Source organism: Musa acuminata, chromosome BXJ3-11 (genome assembly GCF_036884655.1).
Source record: "Musa acuminata AAA Group cultivar baxijiao chromosome BXJ3-11, Cavendish_Baxijiao_AAA, whole genome shotgun sequence".
Lineage (NCBI taxonomy): Eukaryota > Viridiplantae > Streptophyta > Magnoliopsida > Zingiberales > Musaceae > Musa > Musa acuminata.
Window position 1 is genome coordinate 9,514,459 of NC_088359.1, and position 27,154 is coordinate 9,541,612.

Here is a 27,154-nt window from a genome sequence, read left to right on the forward strand (position 1 = left end):
GGTCTTATAAAAAATAAATAATTCGTGCGATTTGACCCATGCAGGTCTCGAACCTATAACTTTCGCGTTATTAGTATGATGCTCTAACTAACTAAACTTATAGGCACTGCTCTAACTAATTGAGCGAATGTAGTTCTCGAACCTATAACTTTCGTATTATTAGCACGACGTTGTAACTAACTGAACTTATAGGCACTGCTCTAACCAACCGAATGGATCGACTAAAAGATTACTATAATGTCTTCGCGTTATTAGCACGACGCTCTAACCAACTGAGCTAATAGGCTAAATACAACTCTTAAATTTTTGACAATGGTGCTCTAATCTACTGAGCTTGTAGGTCGATCAAATTATTATGATTTAAGAACTAACAAATTGTATTAATGATGGGTGAGTCTCACAATTTCCATTTGGTCTTATAAAAAAAATAATTCATGAGATTTGACCAAAGCAGGTCTCGAACCCATAACTTTCACGTTATTAGCATGACGCTCTAACTAGCTGAAATTATACAAACTGCTCTAACCAACCGAATGGATCGGCCAAAAGATTCTATAATATCGAGGGAGTCCCACGATATCCATTTAATAATGGATACATTATAAGATTTGGCCCATGCAGGTCTCGAACTTACGACCTTCGTATTATTAAAACAAATTGTATTAATGATGGGTGAGTCTCACAATTCATGGGATTTGACCAAAGCAGGTCTCAAACCTATAACTTTCACGTTATTAGCATGACTCTCTAACTAACTAAACTTATAGGCACTACTCTAACCAACCGAATGGATCGACCAGCACTACTCTAACCAACCGAATGGATCGATCAAAAGACTACTATAATGTCAAGTGAGTCTCACGATATCTATTTGATCATGGATACATTATAGGATTTGGCCCATGCAGGTCTCGAACCTACGATCTTCGCATTATTAGCACGACACTCTAACCAAATAAGCTAATAGGCCAACTACAACTCTATAATTTGTGACAATTGTGCTCTAATCTACTGAGCTTATATGTCGGTCAAATTATTATGATTTAAGAACTAACAAATTATATTAATGATGGGTGAGTCTCACAATTTTCATTTGGTCTTATAAAAAAAAATTATTGGGATTTGACCAAGGCAGGTCTCGAACTTATAACTTTCACGTTATTAGCATGACGCTCTAACTAACTCGATTAAAAGATTACTATAATGTCGAGTGAGTCCCACGATATCCATTTGATCATGTATACATTATAGGATTTTGCGCATCCAAGTCTGGAACTTGCGACCTTCGCGTTATTAGCACGATGCTCTAACCAACTGAGCTAATAGGCCGACTACAACTATTAAATTTGTGACAATGGAGCTCTAACCTACTGAGCTCAAATTTTTATGATTTAAGAACTAACAAATTATATTAATGATGGGTGAGTCTCACAATTTTCATTTGGTCTTATAAAAAATAAATAATTCGTGGGATTTGACCCATGCAAGTCTCGAACCAATAACTTTCGCATTATTAGCACTACGCTATAAATAATTGAACTTATAGGCACTGCTCTAACCAACCGAATGGATCGACCAAAAGATCACTATTATGTCAAGTAAATCCCACGATATACATTTTATGGGATTTGGCTCATGTAGATCTCGAACCTATGTCCTTCACGTTATTAGCACGACGCTCTAACCAATTGACGATGGTGTTTTAGCACGACGCTCTAACCTACCAAATGGATCGACCAAAAGATTACTATAATGTCGAGTGAGTCCCACGGTATCCATTTAATCATGGATACATTATAGGATTTGGCCCATGCAGGTCTCGAACCTGCGACCTTCGTGTTATTAGCACGATGCTCTAACCAACTCAGCTAATAGACCAACTAAAACTCTTAAATTTGTGACAATGGTGCTCTAATCAATTGTGCTTGTAGATCCGTCAAATTATTATGATTTAAGAACTAACAAATTGTATTAATGATGAGTAAGTCTCACAATTTCCATTTGGTCTTATAAAAAATAAATAATTCATGGGATTTGACCCATGCAAGTCTCGAACCTATAACTTCCAACTTAGTGAATAGATTGACCAAAAGATTACTATAATGTCGAGTGAGTCCCATCATATCAATTTGATCATGGATTAAAACACAGATAGTTTATAGGATTTGGCCCACACAGAACGACATTCGCGGTATTAGCACGACGCTCTAACCAACTGAGCTAATAGTCCAACTACAACTAGTGCTCTAACCAACTGAGCTTATAAGTCGGTCCAAAAATTATTATAATACTAAATACTTTATAGTTCTACAAAAAGAAATTATATAAACTTCTTAAATAAATTAGTAAAAATATAATAATCATGGTTTTTAGATTTGAGGTTTGATACCATTAATTTTGATTCTTTTTGTAGAAATAATTAAAATTATATTAATGATGGTTGAGTCCTCGTCTTATAAAAGAAAAAATAATTAATAGGATTTGGCCCATGAAGGTCTCAAACTTACGTCCTTTGCATTATTAGCTCAACGCTTTAAACAACTAAGCTAACTAGCCATCAACGATTATTTTTTTTACGACCAAGATCCTATAGCCAACTAAGCTAATAGGTCAGCCAAAAAATTGCTATGATGTCGAATCATTTATAGTTATACAAAAAAATTACATAAAACCCTTAATTAAATTATAAAAATATAATAATCATTTTTTTTTTAGATTTGAGGTTTGTTACCATTAATTTTGATTGTTTTTGTAGAAATGATTAAAATTATATTAATGATGGTTTAGTCCTCGTCTTATAAAAGAAAAAATAATTCATGGGATTTGGCCCATGCAAGTCGGACCGAACCTATAACCTTCGTGTTTTTAGCACGATGCTCTAACTAACTGAACTTATAGATACTAGCAAATAATATCCATTTGGTCATGCAAAACATAAATAGCTTTTGGGATTTGGCCCATGTAGGTCTCAAACCTATGACCTTCACGTTATTAGCATGATGCTCTAACCAACTAAGCTAATAAGCCACCTACAACTTTTTAATTTGTGACATAGATGCTCTAACCAATTATTATGATATTGAATACTTTATATTTCTACAAAAAAAAATATAAAAACCTCTTATATAAATTAGTAAAAATATACTAATCATGATTTTTAGATTTGAGGTTTGTTACTAGTAATTTTGATTCTTCTTGAAGAAATGATTAAAATTGTATTATTGATGGTTGAGTATTCATCTTGTAAAAGAATAAATATTTAATAGTATTTGAACCATGAAAGTTTCTAACTTGTGTCCTTTGTATTATTAGCTCAACACTTTAAATAACTAAGCTAACAAGTCATGTACATGTATTATTTTTGTGACCAAGATCCTATAACTAACTAAGCTAATAGGTTAGTCAAAAGATTACTATAATGTCGAATCTTTTATAGGTTTACAAAAAAAATTACATAAAACCCTTAAAAATTATTAAAATATAATAATTATGGTTTTTAAATTTGAGGTTTCTTACCATTAATTTTGATTATTTTTAAGAAATGACAAATTGTATTAATGATGGGTGAGTTCTATAATGTCCATTTGGTCTTGTAAAAAAATAATAATTTATAAGATTTGGCCCATGTAGGTCTCAAACCTGCGACCTTCGCATTAACATGACGCTCTAACTAACTGAGCTAATAAGCAACCTATAAGTTTTAAATATGTAACAAAGATGCTCTAATCAACTAAGCTAATAGGTCAACCAAAAAATTATTATGATGTTGAATCTTTTATAGTTCTACAAAACAAATTATATAAACCCATTAAATAAATTATTAAAAATATAATAATGATCGTTTTTAGATTTGAGGTTTGTTACCATTAATTTTTATTTTTTAAATAAATGACTAAAATTGTATTAATGATAGGTGGGTCCCACGATATCCATTTGGTCTTGTAATAATAATAATAATTAATTTGATTTGGCACATGTAAGTCTTGAGCTTACAACCTCTGTCTTATTAGCTCAACACTCTAAACAACTAAATTAATAGGCCACCTACAAGTCTCAAATTTGTGACCAAGATATTCTAACCAAATGAGAAAATAAGCCAACCAAAAAATTACTATTATGTCGAATCTTTTATAGTTTTATTAAAAAAATTACATAAAACTCTTAAATAAATTATTAAAATATAATAATCATGATTTTTAGATTTGAGGTTTGTTACCATTAATCTTGATCCTTTTAAGAAATGATTATAATTGTATTAATGATGGGTGAGTCCTATGATATCCATTTGGACTTGTAAAAAATAAATGGTTTATTGAATTTAGCCCATGCAGATCTCGAACCTGCGATCTTTGCATTTTAACACGATGCTCTAACCAACTAAGCTAATAGGCCACCTACTTTTCTAAAATTTGTGGCATAGATGCTCTAACCAACTGAGCTAATAGGTCGGCCAAAAGATTACTATAATGTTGAATCTTTCATAGTTTTACAAAAAAAAATTATATGAAAGCCTTAAACAAATTATTAAAAATATAATAATCATGGGTTTTAGATTTGAGGTTTGTTGCCATTAATTTTGATTTTTTAAGAAATACCTAAAATTGTATTAATGATGGGTGAATCTCACGATATCCATTTGACCTTGAAAAAAAAATAATTTATAGGATTTGGCTCTTGGAGATCTTGAACCTGCGATCTTCACGTTATTAACACAACGCTCTAAATAATTAGGCTAATAAGCCACCTATAAATTTTAAATATATGACAAAGAGACTCTAACCAAGTAATTTGGTCAAAAAATTATTATGATATTGAATCTTTTATAGTTCTACAAAAAGAAATTATATAAACCTCTTAAATAAATTATTAAAAATATAAAAATCATGGTTTTTAGATTTGAGATTTGTTACCATTAATTTTGATTCTTTTTAAAGAAATAATTAAAATTGTATTAATGATGGTTGAGTCCTACGATGTCCATTTGGTCTTGTAAAAAAAAATAATTAATAAGATTTGACCCATGAAGGTTTTGATCTTATGACTTTTGCATTCTTAGTTTAACACTCTAAATAACTAAGCTAACAAGTCACCTATAAATCTTAAATTTGTGACCAAGATACTATAACCAACTAAGCTAATAGGTCAGCCAAAAATTTACTATGATGTCAAATCTTGTATAGTTATACAAAAAAATTACATAAAACCCTTAAATAAATTATAAAAATATAATAATCATGGTTTTTAGATTTGATGTTTGTTACCATTAATTTTGGTTCTTTTAAGAACTGACAAATTGTATTAATGATGGGTGAGTTCGCATATCACGATGTTATTACCAACTAAGCTAATAAGCCACCTACTTGTCTAAAATCTATGATGAAGATGATCTAACCAATTGAGCTAATAGGTCGGCCAAAAGTTTATTATGATGTTAAATTTTTTATATTTTTACAAAAAAAATTATATGAAATCTTTAAATAAATTATTAAAAATATAATAATCATGGTTTTTAGATTTTAGATTTGTTATCATTAATTTTGATTTTATTTTAAGAAATAACTAAAATTGTATTAATGATAGGTGAGTCGCACGAAATCCATTTGGTCTTGGAAAAAATAATAATTTATAAGATTTGGCTCTTGTAGATCTTGAACATGTGACCTTTACGTTATCAACACGATGCTCTAAATAATTAGGCTAATAAGCCACCTACAAATTTTAAATATGTGACAAAAATACTCTAACCAACTGGTAGGTCGGTCAAAAAATTATTATGATATTGAATCTTTTATAGTTCTATAAAAAAATTATATAAACCTCTTAAATAAATTATTAAAATTATATTAATGATGGCTTGGTCCCACAATGTTCATTTGGTCTTATAAAAGAAAAAATAATTAATAGGATTTGGCCATGATGGTCTTGATCTTGCGTCCTTTGCATTATTAGTTCAACACTTTAAACAACTAAGCTAATAAGCTACCTACAAGTCTTAAATTTGTGATCAAGATTCTATAACCAACTAAGCTAATAGGTCAACCAAAGAATTACTATGATGTTGAATCTTTTATAGTTATAGAAAAAAATTACATAAAACCCTTAAATAAATTATAAAAAATATAATAATCATGGTTTTATATTTGAGGTTTGTTACCATTAATTTTGGTTCTTTTTAAGAACTGAAAAATTATATTAATGTTGGGTGAGTCCCACGATATTTATTTGGTCTTATAAATAAATAAATAATTCATGAGATTTGACGCATGTAGGTCTCAAACCTGCGACCTTCACATTATTAGAACGATGCTCTAATCGACTAAACTAATAGGTCACCTACAAATCTTAAATTTACGACAAAGATGCTCTAACCAATCGAGTGAATAGGTCGACTAAAAGATTACTATAATGTTGAATCTTTTATAGTTCTTATATATATATATATATATATATATATATATATATATATATATATATATATATATATATATATATATATATATATATATATATATATATATATATATATATATATATATATATATATATATATATATAACCCTTAAATAAATTATTATAAATCTAATAATTATGATTTTTAGATTTGAGATTTATTATCATTAATTTTCATTCTTTTTTAAGAAATGATTAGAATTGTTTTAATGATGGGTGAGTCTCACGATGTCTATTTGGACTTGTAAAAGAAAAAATAATTTATGGGACTCATCATGATTATGAAATCTTTAAACAATATATAAGATAATTTTTTTAATAATTATAATAATCGTGGCCCTTTATAATTTCTTTCAATCCTTTTTTTTGGAAAAAAAGTTGAAAATTACCGTGCATGAGTCCCTTATGTTGAATTAATGATGATATCTTTTTAAATATTAAAATAATTAATTTATGGAATTTGTCATAATTATGAAAATTTTAAAATATTTAAATTAGTAAGCCTCTATAGGTTTCGAACCTGCGACCTTCGATGCTCTAATCAACTATATTTATATTGTGAATTGTATTATACTGAGTGATTATATGAGAAAATTGTTGATTATAAAATTTAATAAATATCTGTGTCCTTTTTGTTCTCTTGTCAGATTAATACTGAGGTTCACAAACATTCTATTATATATTTATTTATCTATTTGGTTGTTCAATGATTTGAAAATTTTAAATTTTGTGAGGTATTTTATTTGTTGAAACTATTTGGGGGGAGAAAAAGAACACGATTTTTTAAAAATTTGATTTCTCCCGCTCTTCTTTTACCCCTCGCTGATGAGAGAGAGCCCACCGCTTGCTTGTCTTAGGAGGGTCGACCACACTACACAACCTAACCTAATAGAGTCGTCTCGCTTGGATGGGGGGAGGGGGGGATGCGCCTTGCTTTCCTTTCTTCCAACCTAATTTTTCATTTCATTTCATTTCATTTGTCTTTCTCGACCGGCACCGACTGTGTCCTCACCCATTCCATTTTTCATTACCTTCACTTTCTTTCCTCATCCAGTAGCGATTGCATCTTACAATCGGTACTTCTCAAGCAGTACCGATCGTATCCTAACTTCCACTCGCAGCGTCACTGTTGACTTCACGGCTGCTTCCAATTCATACCGTCGTTTGACTTTTCTGATTCTTCCATTTTTTATATGATTTCTTGATGAACGCTTACGAGGGTCAAAAAGGAATGTGTTTAGGGCAACCATTTACACCTTCGAGGGATTCAATTTGGCAATAATGGCAAGTTCACAATGCGGATTCAGATCTCTCTTCTTTCTCACAGTCACAACCTTTTCCCATCCATAGTTCTACTAATGACTTGTGTGATTAGCACAATGCTTTGTTTTGGCTCAGACTTCTTTTTTTTACATGGCAGTCAGTAAGTCATCTACATACATGCAAAAAAAAATTTGTTCACCGTGTCCGATAACAACACAAAGAACTCGAACCATTCATATCCCAAGGTTGTCATAGGTAAATTGGTCGATGCATGTATGCATATCCGCGTCGTCTTTCCCTTGTCAAATGTGGATAAATCCATCACAATTGATTGCTTCAGCAGTTCCTGCATCCAGTAAAAACACTGGATTAAGACTATGTACAAGAGAAGTTGTTCGAATTCTGCCATGTATTATGTAATACTATATTAAGAACTCAAAATGACATCTGGTGTATCATATCAAGAGAAATTAACTAATTACCGAAACTTATAAAAAGTAAATAAACGGTGTGGCTCAGACCATGTATAGGAGGTGATGTTCGAATTCTGCTGTCAGTCGGCATATTATGTAATTCTAGATTAAGAATCCAAAATGACATTTAGTGAATCATATCAACAGAAATTAACTAATTACTGAAACTTACAAAAGTAAATAAAGAGTGTGGATCAGAAGACTATGTATAGGAGATGATGTTGGAATTCTGCCATTAGTCGGCATATTAAGTAATACTTGAATGGAAGATATAAAATTAGCATGTCCGTACAGCATGACGGTTAGAAGAAAAGAGTGGCACTCCAGTATATTCTCTGAAATTACAAAACATTATGAATCAATCATGATATATGCAACGCTGATGATCGCTTACATGAAAGGGAAAATAATAGACTTCACAGTACCAAAGAAAAATAAAATAGAAACCTGTTCACCTCAAAAATCTGCCGTATGTATGAATATGCATAATACGACATATTATTTAGGTCAGCCACATGAACTCTGATTAAGGAAACATCACTAGTCGCACTATAACCAAATCTCATTTTATTGTTTGTAAAACACGTAAGCTTTATAATGGAGTAATACTTACAAAAACTCAAGAGAAAATTAAAAAATTATCAACTGCTGCCTTGGACTGGTTAATGGATGGTATATTTAGTATAGAGGTTAAGGGAGATGCTAAATAGTGGATGCCAACTGCAAGCCAAATCAAACAAGCAAACTTAGACTAAATCTGTGTTTGTATATTATTCAAATTCAATTTTATGATTTTTTTTTTTTTTTTGCTTGCATATCTGGAAGATACATAGTCCAATTCTGAGTCTGTTGTCGAAAGAAGCTTTGAAAAAAAATAGGGTAGCTGTAGCTGCATGGATAAGAAGTCATGCAAACTGGAGAATAGTACCCAGTGTAGATATTTGCAATAGGACAATTTAGTAGTTTCATGAAGCTCCACCATACACACAAAATCCGAATCAAGTCATGAAATGTCATAATAGCATGCCATCCAAATAAGTGAAAAACTCTTTGACAGATTTGTTCCTAGAAGAATCTTATGGAATGAACAGAAGAGTAACAGTGAAGTAATGATGATTAGTAAAAAGGTGGATGGTCCATCGTAAAAATCACATGCGAGGCAGGTCAATGGTTGATAAGGCAAGACATGCTATTTTGTTGTGAGCAGGACCCCATCCTCTTGTAGCCAATAGCCCAGGTAAGGCACATGACTGCAAAGAACTAATTTTTAGAGCAACCTATTGCATGAGGCTCCCATCAATTTATGCAGCCTTACTCCACGAAGCAAAGAGGTTGCTTTGTGGTTTGAATCTTAGTTACTCATATATGACCAGCAAAGAATAAATTTTATAAACATAAGTTCATATGAACATGGAGACAGAGATGAGCTATGGTAAGTTTGTATGGATCCAAAAGTGAATTCATATTTCAAGAGCTTATCAACAGTTTGCAAATCATCAACCCAAAAATGGATTGTGGTCATACGCTAAATATCCCAATATCCGACACCATTAGATTTCAAATTTTTTTATAAGTGCATACATTAATTGTTCTTGGACAAGTTGATTGAACAAAATTCTTCCTCATCAATATGGGGATACTTTATGGCATAGATCAATCTCAAAGGTTTTACTTCTCATTTCAAATCTGCATGTTTAATCAACCGTACATAGATTATTTGTTCTTGGACAAAGTTAATTGATGGAAACTTTTAAATTCTTTTTTATTATGGGGATGCGTCATAAAAAAGATTAATTTCAATCGTTTAAATTTTTTATTTCATATCTGTACATGGGACATATATATGTGTACACATTCAAATATATAAATACAAAATTAGGCATGACAAGATATAGCTCTTTGAAAGAAACCTACATCATGATAGTTCTATTCCTAATTGGTTTTCTACAACCCTGCCCACCCAACACCATGTTGTGTTGGTAAAATTTACATGATACCATCCACTGCCACAATTCACAAGTAGGTTATAGACATCTGGCAATAAGCTCCTGTACAGCCCCCCCAATAAAACATCTCCCATCTAATGGTAACTAGAAAAAGGGTTAAGACTTATGTTCGTGCTTGGATTTGTTAGTACAACCTTATCAGGTATACACGGATATCCCTGAGGTAACTTAATAACTCGTGTGGTTTATAACTAGGTACATGATAACTTGTGCCATTGATGAAGAGTTATCAAAAAATATCTCCATTCTTTAATAAGTAGAAAAACAATTAAGAGCTTATATCTGTGCTTGGATTCATTAGTACAATGTTATGAGGTAACTTAATAACTCGTGTCATTTATAACTCAGTGCATGATAACTTGTGTCATTGATAAAGAGTTATCATGCAGGTTATCAACTTGGGCCAAGCGTGTACCATTCCACATAGCATTGATACTTATATATCAACATCTATCAACTCCTGTGCTTGGATTCATTAATGCATGCAATAAGACATTCAAGGACATTCCTGAATGATCAGACAAAGATAATAATTTTTACAGGAAAGATGAAGTTGAATCTAAACATGAATTAATCCAAGAAAACAATTTGTAAAACTCCAATGCAATTGCTATAGCATGACAGGATTAATCAGCTTATTGTTGAGTAAATGATAGAGAATCTAGTAAGTAAACCTAAACCTATCTAAAGTTTTATTTTGGTAAAATAAATTACAGCCTAAGATCATTGAATTTATTCAAGGAGGTTCTATCTCCTTGAAGTTGACGAACCAATGAATTTAGTCAAGGAGGACAGATCTACATATCATACTATAATCTCCTTATAGATACAAACTATCATGAAACAGAACACTATAACTCGATGAAAAGCCAGAAAATATTTGTTAACTGCATCTACTAACAATAATCTCACAAGAAATAGAACGTAAAATGCATCCGGTGCTACCACCATTAGTAGTTTCAAAAAGCTTGCAAAAGCACTCAAAGCAACTATGTAACTTATTTTCAACGATAATATAACCACAGTTTGTTTTGGTAAACAGATCGTCTACGTACCAACCAATCACCTTGAGACCAAGAAAACTCCTGGCTTCTTCAGCTTGCTTGGAGTGTTGAGTGTTGAAGCATCGGCCGAGGTTGTTTTGGGTTTTGCCACCTTCCTGGAACTCCTATCCAGCTTAATCAAGCTGTGAGAGGCCAAGATAGCCTGTGGCATCAGATCATGCAATGCCCGGGCGTAGACACATCGCACTGCCATGGATGCCGAGTCCTTCACCTCCTGGGGATTCAAAGGTGCAAGAAGACAGTGCCCCAAGATCCTCAGCACCGGCTGCAAGAGCTCCCAAGGAAGGGGAACCCTTGACCCCCTCCTCAGAACTCTGCTCCCTTCCTCCTTCCCATTACAGTGATTGCCATTTGGTCCCTCACGGATTGCTAATTTCTGCATCTCCTCTGCAGTGCCTCCAATTTCTCTGTTTTCCTGTGAAGAGATCCTAATATGGGGCCATGAGGAGGCAGAGACTGCGGGGGAGGAAGAGAGGGCGGATGGATTCGCATCCTCATCATCGAACTCGTGGCGACAAGGGCAATCCTGGCCAGCCCATGCCGCGACGAACTCGCACAGATCAATCTTTGAGCGGCTGGGCATGGAGGAGATGTTCTTGTAGTAGGAATCAAGTGCCACGGCTACAACGCAAGCACGCTTGGTGGACTTGACGGCGATCTGGGGCTCGAGAGGAGGCGAGAGAACGCCAACGGAGGGCCGTGGCGGCGTCCGGGCGGAGGAGGCGGTGGGTTGGCGAGGGTAATGGTAGAGGGAAGGGAGGGAAAGGTCGGGGACGGAGACGAGTACCGGCTTTCCACCGCGGGCTTTGACTTCGGCGGCGTAGACGGCGAGTAGGACGGCCTCGAACCCGGCGAAGGACGGCGGGTTGATGGCGGCGGTGGTGGAGGAGACAACAACGCGGGAAAGGTACAGGCCGGAGAGGAGCGGGAGGAAAGAGAACGCAACGAGGCGGAGGTCGGGGTCAGAGGACTGGAAGGTGTCGTAGAGCCAGTGGCACAGGGGGTCGTCGCCGGTGCCGGAGGAAGGGGCAGAGAGTGCGGCGGAGATCGCGGCGGAGGCGGCGGGAGAATCGAGGAGGGAGCGGGCGGGGCCATCGGAGTCGGCGATCAAGGCGAGGTCCGGCGAGGAGAGGAGGGAGGCTAGGGAGAGGATCCGTGACCGAGCCTTGGAGATGGATTCCCACCACGACTGGATCGCGGTCCCCCCAGGGGCGCCGCCACTGCCGCCTATGTTAGAGCCAGAGATGCAGTCATCGTCGGGGTCCGCGACGGCGATCGAGGCGATGGTGGTGGTGGTGGTGGATGAGGAGGGGGAGCCGGCGGCGACCTGCATCGGGGGTGCGGCGGTGGGCGATTCGGTCGCTCCCCTTCGACCTTGATCGGGGTTGCACGCTGGGCCCCAAACAAAATGGTATCGATCACGTGCGCCTCGCGTGGATTGCCGACAAATTAAAGATTGAGGATTTCGTTTCTTTTATTTATTTCAGAATTTATTTATGCAGTGATCATTGATTTCTTAGTGGAAGATTATTTGTATTTGTTCACACCTTCAAAAAATGATTAGATGGTTGAACATTAAGGTTTTCTCCGCAAAGAAAATTTTGGAAATTTGATATGAATTTATTTGAAGAGAGCTAATTATAGTTAGCTATTTTTACTATTTGGATTCTTATATTTTAAAAAATTATATTGATATTCTTATAATTACGAAAGCGTAACATTTAGATCTACATCAATACCAATATAGATGTCGAGTAACGAAGGGATAATGTAGATGCTGAGTGACTATTTTATCACTCGACGACTACATCAACGTCAACACATGGTGGTCACCCGCTATTGATCCGTTAGGTGGATCGCTCGATCTGAAGCTAGGGTCGTCGGAGCTCTTGCCACTCCCCTTACTACCATGTTAATTTCGACATGGGTATAAAAAACGAGAGATGGAAAACTAATCGAATGAGTTTTATTTATCACAATTATCGTCGATCGAGAAAGAAAGCTTTGGAAAGCTAATGGGAGAGCGATTACCAATATCCTAATTGAGATGGTAAAAAAAATTATAAATCCCAAAATTCAACGTTCAATGCATTGTCATATAAGCAACTCTCATCACTCGTCGTTACTCTTCACATCTACAATAACCACCTGCGACTCATAGTGACACTATCATGCGTCACCATCGATGTCGTCTATCACCACCAACCAACGACGCAATTAGAATAAATATAAAATTTATCTTTTATTTTTTTTATTTTTATGTTTCTATTAATAAAATCAATGACATTAAGATAAATAGATCTATATATTTTTCTTTCGTAACTAATAAAAATGTCAAGATAACTTTTCAACCTATAAGAATCCAAATAGTAAAGATAACTAACTAAAAAATATAATACATAATTAACCCATTTAAAGATTATGTAATACTGAATATTACACATTAAATGAAGGATATGAGTAGGAAAATAGTTGTTTTGATTAATCTATAATATATATATATATATATATATGTATATATATGTATATGTATATACATATATATATATACATATATATATATATATGGCATTGACCAAAATATACTACATTCGAACTGATAGACATTTTATCTCATGTAAAAAAAGTAGTAAATAGTAACAGATTAATATGACAGTGGATAAACTAAATACTTTGAAAACTCACATTTAACTAAACATAGGTCAGCATATCAAGCAAACTAAAAACTAATTAAAGCCAGGACTAGACTAATACCAAGAAAAAAATTCCTAAATAAGGTTTTAGCTGTCTCCACAAAAAAATAGAATTACTAGAAGATCCCTTGATGAAGGAAACAACGTAAGTTGTGACACTGGAAGACGGCACAAGAAACAAGTAGTCATATCTCTAGAAATCACTGAATCCACCAATGAAATAATCGAAGATAAACATGCTCAAGCTCATGCTCATGCTCATGCTCATATTCACTAACTTAAATTCCCAAAACTGTAAAAGAAAACAGAAGAAGCAGATTTAGAACAACATATCTCATATCACTTCAAAAGAAGGAATCGACCATCAGACACAAATTGAAATATGAGGTTATATCTCCTTCCAGGGATAGGGATCTTCACACGAATTAGAGTTGGCAATGTTTTCTTTCAAATTATAGTGATCTTACCCAGACTTTGTTCTTGCCATGACAGCCCCATAAAATTAGTTTAGTTTAACCCAAAAAGAGGATGATTTTCATTCAATCTCAAATATTGACAGTTTTGGTCTACTTCCGAAATGCCTGCTGTCTTAAGTGACAATACTTATCTTCAGTAACCTGGGATTTCCCCTTCCTCTAATTCCTCGTCTATCAAGAAGTTATCACCAAAATATGGGGGATTATCTGTTACTACTTCATTCCCTCCACTATAAACACCATCCAAACACAGAAAATCATCAGGATCTATTTCCCCCATAAGGTCCAAATATGCATCTTTGATTTCCTGCTGGAAATCAAATTTATCATCCTGAGAAAGATTCTCTGGAATTACATCAGTCGGATGGTCCTTGGTTTCTGCACTAGCAGCCTGATGCTTCTCAGTAGGAAAAGGTTCTAAAGTTTTGGTTGCTACCACTTGCATTGACCTATCTTGGTGATAACCTTCTTCCGCAGATGTAATATCATCCTTATTAATCTGAGAATGATGGGAAGACTGAGAAGTTCTGCAATGCTTAAGATCCATAACCTGCGTGTCCAAAGGCATCTCACCCTCTTCAAATTTCTCTTCCCTGAACAAAATACCCTTTGGGCTTGGGATACCACTGGCAGAAACTGGAGCTTCTTCACTCCTAGAAATCGACTTTGCATCTTTCTCAACTTCAAAATCATACTTATGTGAAGGAAGAAAAACATAAATCACAGGGTACTCCACAATCACAGTGTTCTGCAATTGTTGACCTATGGGAGCTCTGATGTTCAGCTTACGGTATGGTGACTTGGTTCCCTGTGAAGAAGAACAAACAAAAAAAAGATAAAACTTTCACATATTGGTTAAGAATTACCATCACTGATCACAGCACTGAGAATCTGAGATTGCAATACCTTTGCATTCTTCCGAATGAAAAAACTCAAATCATCCAAACTTATATCACAAAATTGCCTCAGCTGATTATTCCATGGGCTAGGTGCTAGATGTTTCTCAATTACAGAAGAAATGCTTCCATATTCATCTACACTGAAAAAAAACATTAAGTCTCAGTTTACAATTTTTAAGAAATATTAGAGCATGGAAGTTAAAATCCCAAAGTAAAGCAATCATGACTCAATATGATATCCAAAAATTGTTGTTCCATTGATGCCATCTGAAAATTTGCAGATACTACCAACTAAAGAGACTCCTCTTTGGATCCAAGAAGACCCTGATGGCCCTAATCAATCAAAAACAAAACAAAAAAAATGTTGAACTCACCCATGGTCAAATAAGACAACATCCGTCGAATGAAATCTCCACTCCACAGTCCAATAAATACAATTATTCCTGAACAAAAAAGAAATTGGAAAATTATGGTGCAATTCCAATATCAGCTAGTAAATTCAGATTCTGATAGAAAATTCCAGTAGATAATTATCCAAGACATGCAAAGGACTAACATACTTCAAAAGATCATTTATAAATAACAAAAAAAATCAAATCAAATAGCCATACTAAGAGTCACTTATTTGACCAATAATTCATTCCCCACATGGTATATGTAAAGGAAACAAAGGTAAGCAAATATATAATTTACCATCTCAGTTATGCAAACAAGGACAACAATCATAGACTCCATAAGATGCATAACCAAACTGAAATTAAAACTTTCAGCCACTATCATTCTCTGAGGAACTATATCACTACTTACAGTATAATTCCTATTCTTTATGCCAGCTGATAACTTTAACTCCCTCTCCTGTTAGTCTAAACAATCATGTCCTAAGCCATGAATAGGCGTAGATTAATGCATATAATATACTTACTTCTGATTGTAGCGGGACTGGTTTTTGTCTCTCTTGGACATGCCAAGTGGGAGGCTCAGCAGCCGAGTCCTCCGTCGATTTGCCGCATTCCTTAACATCCGAAGCCTCGTTGGCAGATGAAATCTGTAATTGCTCCCGAACCCAGTAATCAACCGATGAGCCGATTCCGTCACCCTCTTCGTCTCCTCCAACAAGTCGTAATCTTTACTCACCCAGGCAAATCGAAAAGGGAATAGAGACCAAGTTAGCGATGAAAGGAAAGGTTACAGAAGAATCAGAACCGAATCAGAGAAGAGGCATCGACCGGAGAATAGGAGCTTGTCATCGAATTGGGAGAGGGGCACGAACTCGGTTCGATTCCGCTTTCCGGTGCAGCTGGTGCGCTCCTTGTGAGACTTGACGCAGGGAAGGCTGCAAGTAAGGATCGAGCAACCGGGGCAACGGTACTTCCATGGATTCGAGCCACACTCCACGCAGAGAGAGGAACTTTTAGGGTTAGAGTTTGGAGGGGATTCCGGTCCGCCCATAGCAGATGTCGTAGCAGAGAGCAGTTCGAGGGCTTTTAGGGTTCCTCCTTGGGGTTTTATGGAAGAAGCCGCCCGGGTTATCACGCGTCGTTGGAGCCCATGCGATTACAAAGCAGGTACGATCGTGGGTATATAATTATAGGGTATGTTATTTATTTCTGACTTCCGGATGATCCTGATTTGCTCGTATATACTACTCCTCGAGTACTCTTTAACATTGTGAGATAACTCTGTTTCACCCAATTAAAACACGCCGAGTCTCTTGTCTTGTCAGTTGACTACGTTAAATTAAATGCTCCGCAGGATCACGTTGCGCTATTTTTAAAGCACGCGCGGCCGGTTCTATTCTCCGTCCTTCATCTTCCCTCCCCTCCCCTCCGTCTTCCTCTCCAAGATGGCCGCCGCGTATCGTGCTCCGCCGCCCTGCTTAGCGTGCCCCGCTCCCGCGGCAAGGGGGACGGTGGCCTCCGTTCCGCCGTTCCGCCTCCGGAATTCGTTTCCACACGGGCTTCGTGGTCCGGGGATTCGAACCCCCTCGAGCTTTTCCTCGGTCTCTGTAGCAAGAAGGCGGGATGCTCGTAAGCTCTGCACCCCCGCTTAAAAAATTCGTTCTTTGTTGTGATCATTAGTAGACATATAATGGTGATGGTTTACATGCTTTTTTTCGTGCGAGTTCGAGATGGTATTGGCTGTATTCTTTTAAGTTTCAGTTTCTGTAGTATATGGAATTCGAAAGTTGATCTTTTTTTTATAATTAGGGTTTCCCATAATTTTGTTTTGGGGGGAAATGCAAAGATATGGCTGCATGCCATCACAATTTTGGAATGCATTGTCAATTTGATGCATTAGAAGTTGTGAACCAGAGTTGGCATCATCATCTGGGTGGGAAGCTGATGGATGCACAAGGTCGGAAAAGGGAATTGGAAGCCGCTGTATTGGATGTGGTTGATGACAACCATCTTTGCTTTCTTGTCCAGAACGTAACCGAGCTGTTTAGAGACAGAACCAACAAAGGCGGTAGAACTGGGATGTATATAGGCAAAGGATTGATAACTAGGAAATGCTAAAATAGAAGAGTTGAACATTTATCACATCTTGAGGGGACAAGGCCAAATTGAATTTCTGTGATTTAGTAAATCTCGTATTTGAAAGAAATAAAAAATTATTAGCTTGCACTATGTTCAAGGAAAATCCATTTTTTTTCCACCCATGGTGTTGCTAAGATCCTCAAGTGAGAGCTTTGTATGAACTGAAGAACATTTCATATGCTCCACCTCGTATCCCATCAATGAAGATGTAATTGGGTACCAACTTTTTTGTTTTGATATTAGTTGATTGGAAAATCATGTTGCTATAATTGGAACAGACATTAACCATCATATGATGAAAGATCATTTTGAAATGCTACCCTTTTCTTTGTTGTTGGTGTTATTATGTTCTATTTTAATTTACTATCTTGGAGGCACTCACATTGATTGGAGAAAACATTTGTATTTGCAGGTTTATATTTTTGCTAGTTTACTATAAATCGTGGTCGAAATACAAGAAAAATTAATTCAGTTTACACTTGAACTATCTTCAGATTTTGAATGCTGTAACTACATATGACCTGCTGTACCTGGTATACCCGGGATAGGATCAGAGGACATAGGTAAGCATATGTAAACCAATAACTGGCATTAGAGTTGGTGTTGTTATCTGTATTGCAAGTCAGAAATGGTTACCATCTTTCACCCGGTAGTTTCCATACATATCATAGCACCGGAAGAGTTTGCACAACTTGACATTTCTGTGATCAAAGCTGCTATGAACCTATTGTTTCCTTCCCCTGAGTTCATCTGACCTAATGTGTTCACATGAGAAGTGCCTCTTTTTAGGTCAAATTTCTTTGTCATCACTATTAACACCTGCATATCTAGTGCTCCTTTCCTATTTTTGGATATTTTTGTTTTCAATTGCTTAAGTAATTTAATCGACCTACTTAGGCCTCTGTCTTTACCTTTGTCCTCCCCATCCTTAAGTTACTTTATGTCATGGATGATTTATCACTTCTTATTTCTTCCAATGTTTTAGAAAACATAGGTCTTTCATATATGGACAGCTTTCCTTTGTCTTATGATACACCCCTGTGATACCCGGATAGGTATATTCAATTTGATTTTCTTTGCATCTACACTTGGGGTGTATTGTTATCGTCTTACTATTGACAACCCTATAATAAATTTGCCTACTAAAGATGATTTGACTGCTAAATGTGAGCTGATTGAACAATACTGGCTGTCTATTTAGCTTTCTCAGTAATCGTCATGACATGGAAGGAGCAAAAAGGGAAAATTAATAATAGTATTAAAATGTTGGGAACCAATGTGTTCTTGTACATCTTATAGGATGCTCCAATGAGGCATCATACACCGGCTTAACTAGCAAATTCCTATTCATTTTATGAAGCTGATGCTGTCGAACTTTTTAGCGTCGCTGTGACCATTATTGCCGACACCTATAAGTCAAAGGTCATTTGTTTTGGTTTATAATTAGCAAGTGTTTTCAATGACAATGCTACCACCTTTCAGTTGGCATTTCTAATAATTGATTTATCTCGTTCGTTTTAATAGCTGAAACAATCACTGCATCTGCCTGGGACGTCACTGTTCTTCAAAACGGTTTGCCTGTTCTCGTCGAATTTTGGGCATCATGGTGTGGACCGTGCAAGATGGTCGACCGCTTGCTCGACGAAATAGCACGAGACTACGCTGGAAGAATCAAAATTTACAAGCTGGATGCAGATGACTATCCACAAATTGCAGATTTTGAAGGCATCGATCGAGTCCCCACAGTTCTGCTGTTCAAGAATGGGGAGAAGCTGAAGAGTTTAACTGGTACAATGCCCAAGTCTCTGTATGTGGAAGCAATTGAGCAGTTGTTATCTCACTGAGGAATGCAAAGATGCATAGCTCAAGCTGGATTTATTTGTTTGTATGTAGTAATGTATTCTTATACTTCCCTAGCAACATTCAAGCGAGAACAAAAGGAGAAGCATAATAAGCTATTGGTGTTTCAATTTTTGCTAGGATACTAGATGAAAACAAGGCTTGTATTTTGAGTTCCCTGAAGAACTTGTAATTTGATGTGATTTAAGAATTCCTACTGATTTGATTATTTCTCGTGATTAGAATTACTGTTTGAAAGTGAAATTGATGAACCCTGAAACACATGTAAAACAGCACAATCTCGGCTATTTTGCTAATGTATGCAGTTTCATCTGATCTGATGCTTCCCATTTTTTTGCCTTTCTGAAGGAATTTTGTCAAACTTATTAAACTACTATCAATTGCACATATTAAGATAAAGAAGGATTAATTTTGTGATTAGAGGTTTAATTTTTCCTCCTCTATATATATATATATATATATATATAGTCCAAGGAAACACTCACAGAAGATACCAAAAAAATCACAAAATTAATTCAAGAGATAAGAAGCATTTGTATAGATAAATAAAGCAACAGTGTCTCTCACGTGGAAATAGATTTTGTCTAAGCCCTTCTCTTTATTCACTTCAAGACAGACGATAAGCAGAAAGGACGCAGAACAAGGTAGAAGAAGACCGGACTGAACAAAGGACAACCACGGGTACGATAGGATGTGCTACTTAGAAGCACCGCGTACAGAGAGAAGAGCAAGCATGCTTTGCTACGCGGTGGCCGGCCGGCGGCACTTGCGAGCTCAACCTTACATGCTGTTAAGCACCATCCTTATCTTCGCCGCCGAGCTGGATCCGGCCCAGGGCTTCAGGGGGTAGATGACCAGATCGCCGTCATGGCGGAGAGCCATGATGTACTTCTTCTGAGTAGAGAAGTAACCGGAGCCAAAGAGCCGGTGTTTGATGTTGTTAACCACGTAGCCGAGGTAGAGTTCCCCGTCCTTCCTCAGCTCCGCCATGCAGATGGCGTCCGATGGCATCTCTGTTTGCGTCTCCCACATGACCTGATTATTGCCACCCACTATTTTGAGGTTGCACTTGTTCTCGAGGACCAGCCTGTGTTCCCCGTACTGCAGGATGTTCATGTTCATGTTACCATTATGGGTGTAGGTTCTCAAGCCGACGGCGTCGCCTCCTTTGACCGTTTCAGTGCCATGGAGCTTCCCTCGCTCGGTCGGCGTCAGACCTCCGGTCGAGGAGAACATCGCCGGGCCGTAGATGTTAGCGAACTCATTGGCGACTGCCAAGGCGTAGCGGCCCATGGGTGTGGGCATGGATGTGACGTTTCCGACGTTGCTGGGGAATCCGGCCGGCCACACGTTGATGGTTCCCCTGTTGTCCACCCAGAGCACGCAAGATTGGGAGCTCGTATGGGGCACACCACCGTATATGGTTTCAGGGTTTCTTGAGTGACGAAGGTCAAGGAGTATGCTGCAGTTGGCTCCCAGTGACAAGTCGTTTGCGCCGTCGTTGAGATGATGGCCGCTCCACATGCCCTGCGGCGACGGTTCGGAGTAGATGGAGTTCACGTAGCCCCATACTGCCGGGCTGTGGAGGAGGAGTAGGAGGCCGAATGTGGAGAAGAAGAGGGGGAGGAGATGGGCCATTGGGGTGAGTTGATTCTTGCCGTCTGTGTTCTCAGCTTGCCTTGCGGCGGTCTGTCTTCCCCATTGCTGATCCTTTTATATGCGACTCATTCTTTTACTGTCTGCCTCACCGAAACCATAAAAGATGAATTTGACGAGCAAGAAAATGGCGACCGCTAACTTGCATGCATGACAAATTACGTGTCCTTAAAAGTCTTGATATCCGTAAGGAACCATATCATCACTAATAAGATTCCTAGGTTTTCATTCCAAAGCAACAACATGAAAGAGAAAGACTATTACTCCTCCTCGGACGGTCATGCATTTGTTTACTCGTCATATCCATGTCCCTATGATTTTGGCTGGCATCATAGGCAAGGACGCATCACATGAATACGTGTTACTTATCGTCACTACAAACTGATCTGGATGAAACGAGTCTCGCATATTCTCGAAGCATTGAGTTTGCAGTGACAGAATACAGAATGAGCGGAGGAACTGAGAAGATTGTAATGAGAGAGGAAGAGGATGATCAATATGAAACCAAGACCAGTGCAGTGTCTACAAAATATTCACAGCCGTCAATATTAATTGATGTCTTTTCCACTCCAGAATTCAGATATGATGTTTTGGGTTCGGATATCAGAGGGACAAGAGATATGACAAGTAAACAAATGCACGCCGTCCGAAAATAAAAGCAGAGAGAAGACAGTCATAGTGACAGTGAACAGAGAACCATCCTTATCGTACTGGAACATTCAAACCGGAGCCAAGAAGGAAGAAGATGCCCATATATAGAGAGAGATTTGGGGGTGGCAAGTGTTGAACTAAGAAGCACAAAGGTTTTGAGCCATCTTTACGTGCTCGATCAATGGCAACGCCAACTCTTGTCATGACTTCCTTGCTCCTCCTGCTCCTCTTCCTCGTCTTCCTCCCAGCCTTCTCAGACACCGACGTCGCCCTCTTCTCTGATGGCCAAGCCACACTCTCCACCGGCCAAATTCTGGCGAACGGCGAAAACAGGGTGACAGTAAACAATGACTGTCAGCTTGACCTGAGATGCGCCGATGGCTCGAGGTGGACGTCGATGCGACGCGAGGCCAACACCAAATGCAACGCCCGGATCAATAAGAGGGGGGAGGTGATCATTAGAACTGAGGACGGCCGGGTCGTCGACGTGCTCGGCGACGTGGGGGATGTTGGGAGCTACGCCCTCGTCCTCACCCCCGAAGGCCATCTCAAAACATTCGGCCCCACCATCTGGGCCGGTGATCTTACAGCCACCGCCGCCACCTCCGCACCCTACCATTGCAGCAGGCTGGGTTCCGAAGCCGACCCGGGCTACATCTTATACTCGTCAGACCGTTCCATCGATGTCCCGGAATCGGGGACGTTGCTCAAGAACGACAAGTACAGGCTGATCCTAGACTCCAGCGACTGCGACCTCAGCGTCATCAACGAGGAGAGCCGTCCCCACCACCTGAAGGTGGTGAACCGAGTTCAGACGACCAGAGACAGCACCACCACCTGCGAGGTTAAGCTGACGCCCGAAGGCGAGCTGCTTACGGCACTCTACACCGTGAACTCCGAGAAGTACGGCATAGATCCGGTGTGGCATCGTGTGTTTGGCACTGGTGTGACGACCGTCCAGCCCACGGGGTTCATCGCTGCACTCTTGGACACCGGCGAGCTCCGGATTTACCCGCTCAAATCGCGAATCGACTCGAATTCGGGAGCGAGCGGTGTCTGAGTCGGCCCTGCGCGAGCTACCTACTTTATCGCTTCATCAATCTACCACGTATGTGTAAGTTTGTGTTTGGTGATCGCCCGCGTTCATGCATGGTAAGCCGCCGATAGGCGTCGAGTGGCCTCCTCCTTGGTACGTACTAGTAATAAAAGAGGGGCCTTCAGTATGCATGTTTCTGCGGTTAGTCTACGCTAAGTAACGTCAACCTCTTACCATGCAATCCCACCTTCATCATTACTTACCGAGAATTATATGGACGAATTTTTTTTCCAAAAAACTCTTAGTTTTTTTTATTATTATTTTCACTTCATTACAGAATACCTAAAATCTAACATAATTAAAGAAGCTCAATTAAATGAATCAATTTGTTGCCACGCTCGAAATGATGCAATCAACTCAATATATAGATATAGTGTGGTTTCTTGAACGATTACTACCTCCATGGTTTCTTGTGCTGAGTCCAATCGCTAACAACGCTATGGCGAACAGAACCATCACTTGCATCAGTTGAGGTGCCCAACTCTGCTAGCGGAAAAGGTTTGAGCCTACTATCCCATGTACAACTTCTCACAGAGGAGAAGCGAACACAACAAGGCAACAAGCAGAAGCATCAAAGGATTGAAGACGGAGGCATGCAGCGGACCTTTCGTCAAATAGTTGAAATTAGATAAAATAAAAAGATTTATATTTATATTTAAATAAATATATGAGGTAAAAGATTTATTGGGATATGATAGATTTTCTTATTATTTTTAAAAAAATATATATATTTTTATTTTTTAGTCAATATAAATAAGTGCTTTGGATTAATCAAAATCATTGCAAATTGAATGTACTCCTAATTATTTCTATTATTCCTTTCTCATTCTCACTAAGTTCTATAGAAAAGTCATGGTTTGAAGAAGGTCAAAATGAGTACATCGATTAAAAAGAAAAGACTAGCAGATCAAAAAAAAAAAAAAGCAAGAAGATGGTAAGCATTGGAGTGAGTGTTGCTAATCAACTTCTTCCTATTTTTAAGAGTGAAAATTATCAATTTTAGGCTGTTAAGATTATAACTTTATTTATCTCACAAGGATTATGGAATTTAATAGAATATGGTTTTATTAAGTATAATCTATAGGATCCTAATATTACTACAGATAAAAAAATCAAATAAATACAAGAGCTCTCTATATGCTATAACAAGCAATTGATGATTCCCTATTTCCTTAATCATGATGGCATCAACATTAATAAAAACTTAAAAATATTAAAAAAAAATATTTGGAGCCACTGAAAAAATGTAAAATTTTTAAAACTTCAAATTTTTTGACATGAATTCAAAACTCTTATAATGAAATATTCTAAATCTATTATTGATTTCTTCTTAAAAGTTTTTTCTATTGTGAACCAAGTGAGATTTTATGATGAAAATCTAAATGATCAAATTGTAGTAAAAAAGATTTTACAAAGTTTATCTCTAAAATTAGATATGATTTATATCATTATCGAAGAAGCTAAAGATACAAGTATATTATTTATTGATGAATTAATTGACTCCTTTTTAATTAATGAAAATAAGTAAACAGATTTTCACATGAAACTTTAGAACATGTTCTGATAGATAAAAAAATAAAAAAAATTCAAAAATTAGATCTCAAGGGAAAGATCAAAATAGTGGAGGCTGTGAACAATCTAACGCTCAAGACAAAAGATGAGATCAATCAAATAAGAGTAAGAGAAACTCATGAATGTTTTCATTGCAAAAAAATGGAACATATTGAAAAAGATTATTTGTAAAAAAAAATAAAAAAAATCTAAATGTTTCTCATTGCTTTTATTATAAAAAAAATATGATCATCTTAAAAAAGATTATTAGAATAAAAATTAAATAAATTATCATGAGAAAAATAATAATAATAAAGGATGAATAAAATAATTTCTTTATAGCATCTGATGAAAAATATTCTACATAACAATCACGTGACATAGGATAAAAGTTTATTCCAAATATTTAATGATTCAATCAGATTTTTAGTGTAGATAGAAAATAAAAATAAGGTTCAAATAGAAGGTAAAGGATCAGTTGTTATGAACATCAAATCTAGTAAAAAATTTATTGATCATATGATTTTTATTTCTGATTTAAAATAAAATCTCATTAGTATAGAGCAATTAATGAGAAAAAAATATTATGCTATTTTTTATGATAAAAAATACTCGATTTATAATAAGAAAATAAAAAAATTGATAACGATTGTGAGGATGACAAAAAATAAAGTGTTTCTCTTATTATTTTTGGATTTCTCATTTCATGCTACTGTTAATGATGAATCGATATTATGGCATAAAAGCTATCATCATTTGAATTTTTGTGGATCTATACAAACTATCTCATTTATCTTAAATGATAAATTCTATAAAATTTAAATTGATAAGAAAATACCTCAAAACAAAATTAAAGTTGATGAAAAGTTATGATAAGAGCGATCAGGAGTCACAATTCAAGAAGCGAAAATTTTCTGATTTTGTTCCATCTATCACTAGTAAATTTGTTATAAAAACTGCCAAAAAGAGAGCACCTGATAAAGATATGGAGGACAGTTTTGAAGAAAGTTTTGATGATGAACATTCAAAAGAGAGTTTCAAGCATAAAAAACACAATAGTAGTTTTGATGAGTCTTATGAGAAAAGTGAATATGAGCAACCACTTGGAAGAAGGTTAAAGATACAAAAATAGTAGATGCTATACCAAAAATTAGCTTATCGATATCTTCACAAAAGCTTTGGCGAAAAAAAATTTTATTCCAAAGATAACTTCAAGTTGCAACTGTTTGAATTAAGAGGATCTGTTAAGATTAATTCAAATAGTTAAGATTTGATAAAATAAAAGATAAAAAAATTAGATTTAAATAAATAGATGAGGGTGAAAGATTTATTATGATATGATAATTTTTTTTAAAAAAAAATTATACTCTATCTTCTAGTCAATATAAATAAGTACTCTTTGGATTAATCTAAAATACTGTAGATTGAATTGATTTCACTCCTAATTTCTTCTACTGCTCTCTTTGTAACACTTGTTGATGCACCATCCCAGCAGTGTGAAGGCTATCGCTGTAGTGCCACAGCATAGCATCTTTAACATGCAGAAGACATGGAGAAGGGTTATTACAGCGTAAAGGACTGTGATCAATCTCGTACTTGATCGGTGTGTAAATTGGGAAGACTGGATGCACTGCACAGACCTTTCTATGAAGCAGGCGAGAGGGCCGATGAAGGTGGCGGCGAAGAGATATCGGTTGGCGACGGCGACGAGGATGCTGGCGTTCGTGCCATCGTTCGAGGCCAGATTGTAGAGTCTGTTCAATCCGGCAAACAACACCAGAATCATGACAGGCGGTTTCAACCCTTGCGCCACCTCCTTCCAGTCTCTCCCTCCCGTCGCTCCAGGGAAGGATCTCCTCTTAGTTACTCGGATTGCATCTATGACTATGCAAGCCATGGGTATATGTTTAGGGGAAGCAGGAGGAGATCACGTCATTGAGGGCTGTAGAGTAGCGGAATACTTGCACTGGACATCTGTAATCTGGCTGGCGAATACATAGGACTGATTTCATTGCTGATGATTACATAGGAGTGGCACCATTAGTGGCATTCTGAGCATATTAAACATTCAGGTCAAGTCCACATCTGATCTCCTACAAATTTGGGAATTTTTATTTGACTCAAGGCCAAGTCTATCCATCAACAGATTTTGAGTTTGTATTGACCCAAGACCCAGTTGCACCAGCGGGCCATGATGCCCTCTCAAGTGTCACCTTAGCCCATGATCATGACTCTATGGCACAAACCAGTTCAGTTCATCTGGACAAGCATTCACAAGGCTGAACAAGCTGAATCATTTGAATGATTGCTCTTCAACATTCTTTGATGGATTTAAATGCACTGCATGATCAAATTGGGTCACAAGAACCACAAAATCCACATGATGATGACCTGTCAAGTGTCACCTTAGCCCATGATCATGACTCTATGGCACAAACCAGTTCAGTTCATCTGTACAAGCATTCACAAGGCTGAACAA

The 27,154-nt window shown here is 36.8% G+C and overlaps 4 protein-coding genes and 3 non-coding genes across 8 annotated transcripts; 1 reads left to right on the forward strand and 6 right to left on the reverse strand.

Moving 5' to 3' along the window:
- Positions 1-896: 896 nt before the first annotated feature.
- On the reverse strand, positions 897-970 carry TRNAI-AAU (transfer RNA isoleucine (anticodon AAU)). The gene has a single exon. It is a non-coding gene; the product is annotated as a tRNA-Ile (tRNA).
- Positions 971-1,804: 834 nt separating this feature from the next.
- On the reverse strand, positions 1,805-1,878 carry TRNAI-AAU (transfer RNA isoleucine (anticodon AAU)). The gene has a single exon. It is a non-coding gene; the product is annotated as a tRNA-Ile (tRNA).
- A 1,075-nt stretch (positions 1,879-2,953) lies between these two features.
- Positions 2,954-3,027, reverse strand: TRNAI-AAU (transfer RNA isoleucine (anticodon AAU)). Its single transcript has one exon. It is a non-coding gene; the product is annotated as a tRNA-Ile (tRNA).
- A 4,712-nt stretch (positions 3,028-7,739) lies between these two features.
- Positions 7,740-12,695, reverse strand: LOC135652113 (uncharacterized). 2 transcript variants are annotated; one of them, XM_065172827.1, is made up of 2 exons: positions 11,259-12,695; positions 7,740-8,059 (listed from the first exon to the last, which is right to left on the reverse strand). In XM_065172827.1, exons 1-2 carry the CDS (start codon positions 12,587-12,589, stop codon positions 8,050-8,052), a joined length of 1,341 nt encoding a protein of 446 aa, XP_065028899.1. In that variant the 5' UTR covers positions 12,590-12,695; the 3' UTR covers positions 7,740-8,049. The 2 variants fall into 2 exon arrangements, with proteins under 2 accessions (XP_065028899.1, XP_065028900.1); XM_065172828.1 differs by having other exon boundaries at positions 11,248-12,695.
- Positions 12,696-14,267: 1,572 nt separating this feature from the next.
- Positions 14,268-16,813, reverse strand: LOC135652578 (uncharacterized). The gene is made up of 5 exons (XM_065173602.1): positions 16,551-16,813; positions 16,247-16,448; positions 15,699-15,767; positions 15,332-15,464; positions 14,268-15,233 (listed from the first exon to the last, which is right to left on the reverse strand). Exons 1-5 carry the CDS (start codon positions 16,771-16,773, stop codon positions 14,559-14,561), a joined length of 1,302 nt encoding a protein of 433 aa, XP_065029674.1. The 5' UTR covers positions 16,774-16,813; the 3' UTR covers positions 14,268-14,558.
- A 326-nt stretch (positions 16,814-17,139) lies between these two features.
- On the forward strand, positions 17,140-19,964 carry LOC135652613 (thioredoxin M3, chloroplastic-like). The gene is made up of 2 exons (XM_065173680.1): positions 17,140-17,351; positions 19,386-19,964. Exons 1-2 carry the CDS (start codon positions 17,168-17,170, stop codon positions 19,703-19,705), a joined length of 504 nt encoding a protein of 167 aa, XP_065029752.1. The 5' UTR covers positions 17,140-17,167; the 3' UTR covers positions 19,706-19,964.
- A 537-nt stretch (positions 19,965-20,501) lies between these two features.
- Positions 20,502-21,359, reverse strand: LOC135652369 (uncharacterized). The gene has a single exon (XM_065173224.1). It carries the CDS (start codon positions 21,357-21,359, stop codon positions 20,502-20,504), a length of 858 nt encoding a protein of 285 aa, XP_065029296.1.
- Between the last annotated feature and the right edge of the window lie 5,795 nt (positions 21,360-27,154).

What these genes read in the sequence shown, in the direction of transcription:
- LOC135652369 (XM_065173224.1), bottom strand. Translation starts at nt 21,359, where the DNA reads ATGGCCCATCTCCTCCCCCTCTTCTTCTCCACATTCGGCCTCCTACTC.
- LOC135652613 (XM_065173680.1), top strand. Translation starts at nt 17,168, where the DNA reads ATGGCCGCCGCGTATCGTGCTCCGCCGCCCTGCTTAGCGTGCCCCGCT. An exon ending in AGCAAGAAGGCGGGATGCTC is followed by an intron (nt 17,352 to 19,385) that starts GTAAGCTCTGCA and finishes TCGTTTTAATAG; the next exon opens with CTGAAACAATCACTGCATCT.
- LOC135652113 (XM_065172827.1), bottom strand. Translation starts at nt 12,589, where the DNA reads ATGCAGGTCGCCGCCGGCTCCCCCTCCTCATCCACCACCACCACCACC.
- LOC135652578 (XM_065173602.1), bottom strand. Translation starts at nt 16,773, where the DNA reads ATGGGCGGACCGGAATCCCCTCCAAACTCTAACCCTAAAAGTTCCTCT. An exon ending in TGACAAGCTCCTATTCTCCG is followed by an intron (nt 16,449 to 16,550) that starts GTCGATGCCTCT and finishes GGGTGAGTAAAG; the next exon opens with ATTACGACTTGTTGGAGGAG. An exon ending in TCATTCGGAAGAATGCAAAG is followed by an intron (nt 15,234 to 15,331) that starts GTATTGCAATCT and finishes TCTTCTTCACAG; the next exon opens with GGAACCAAGTCACCATACCG.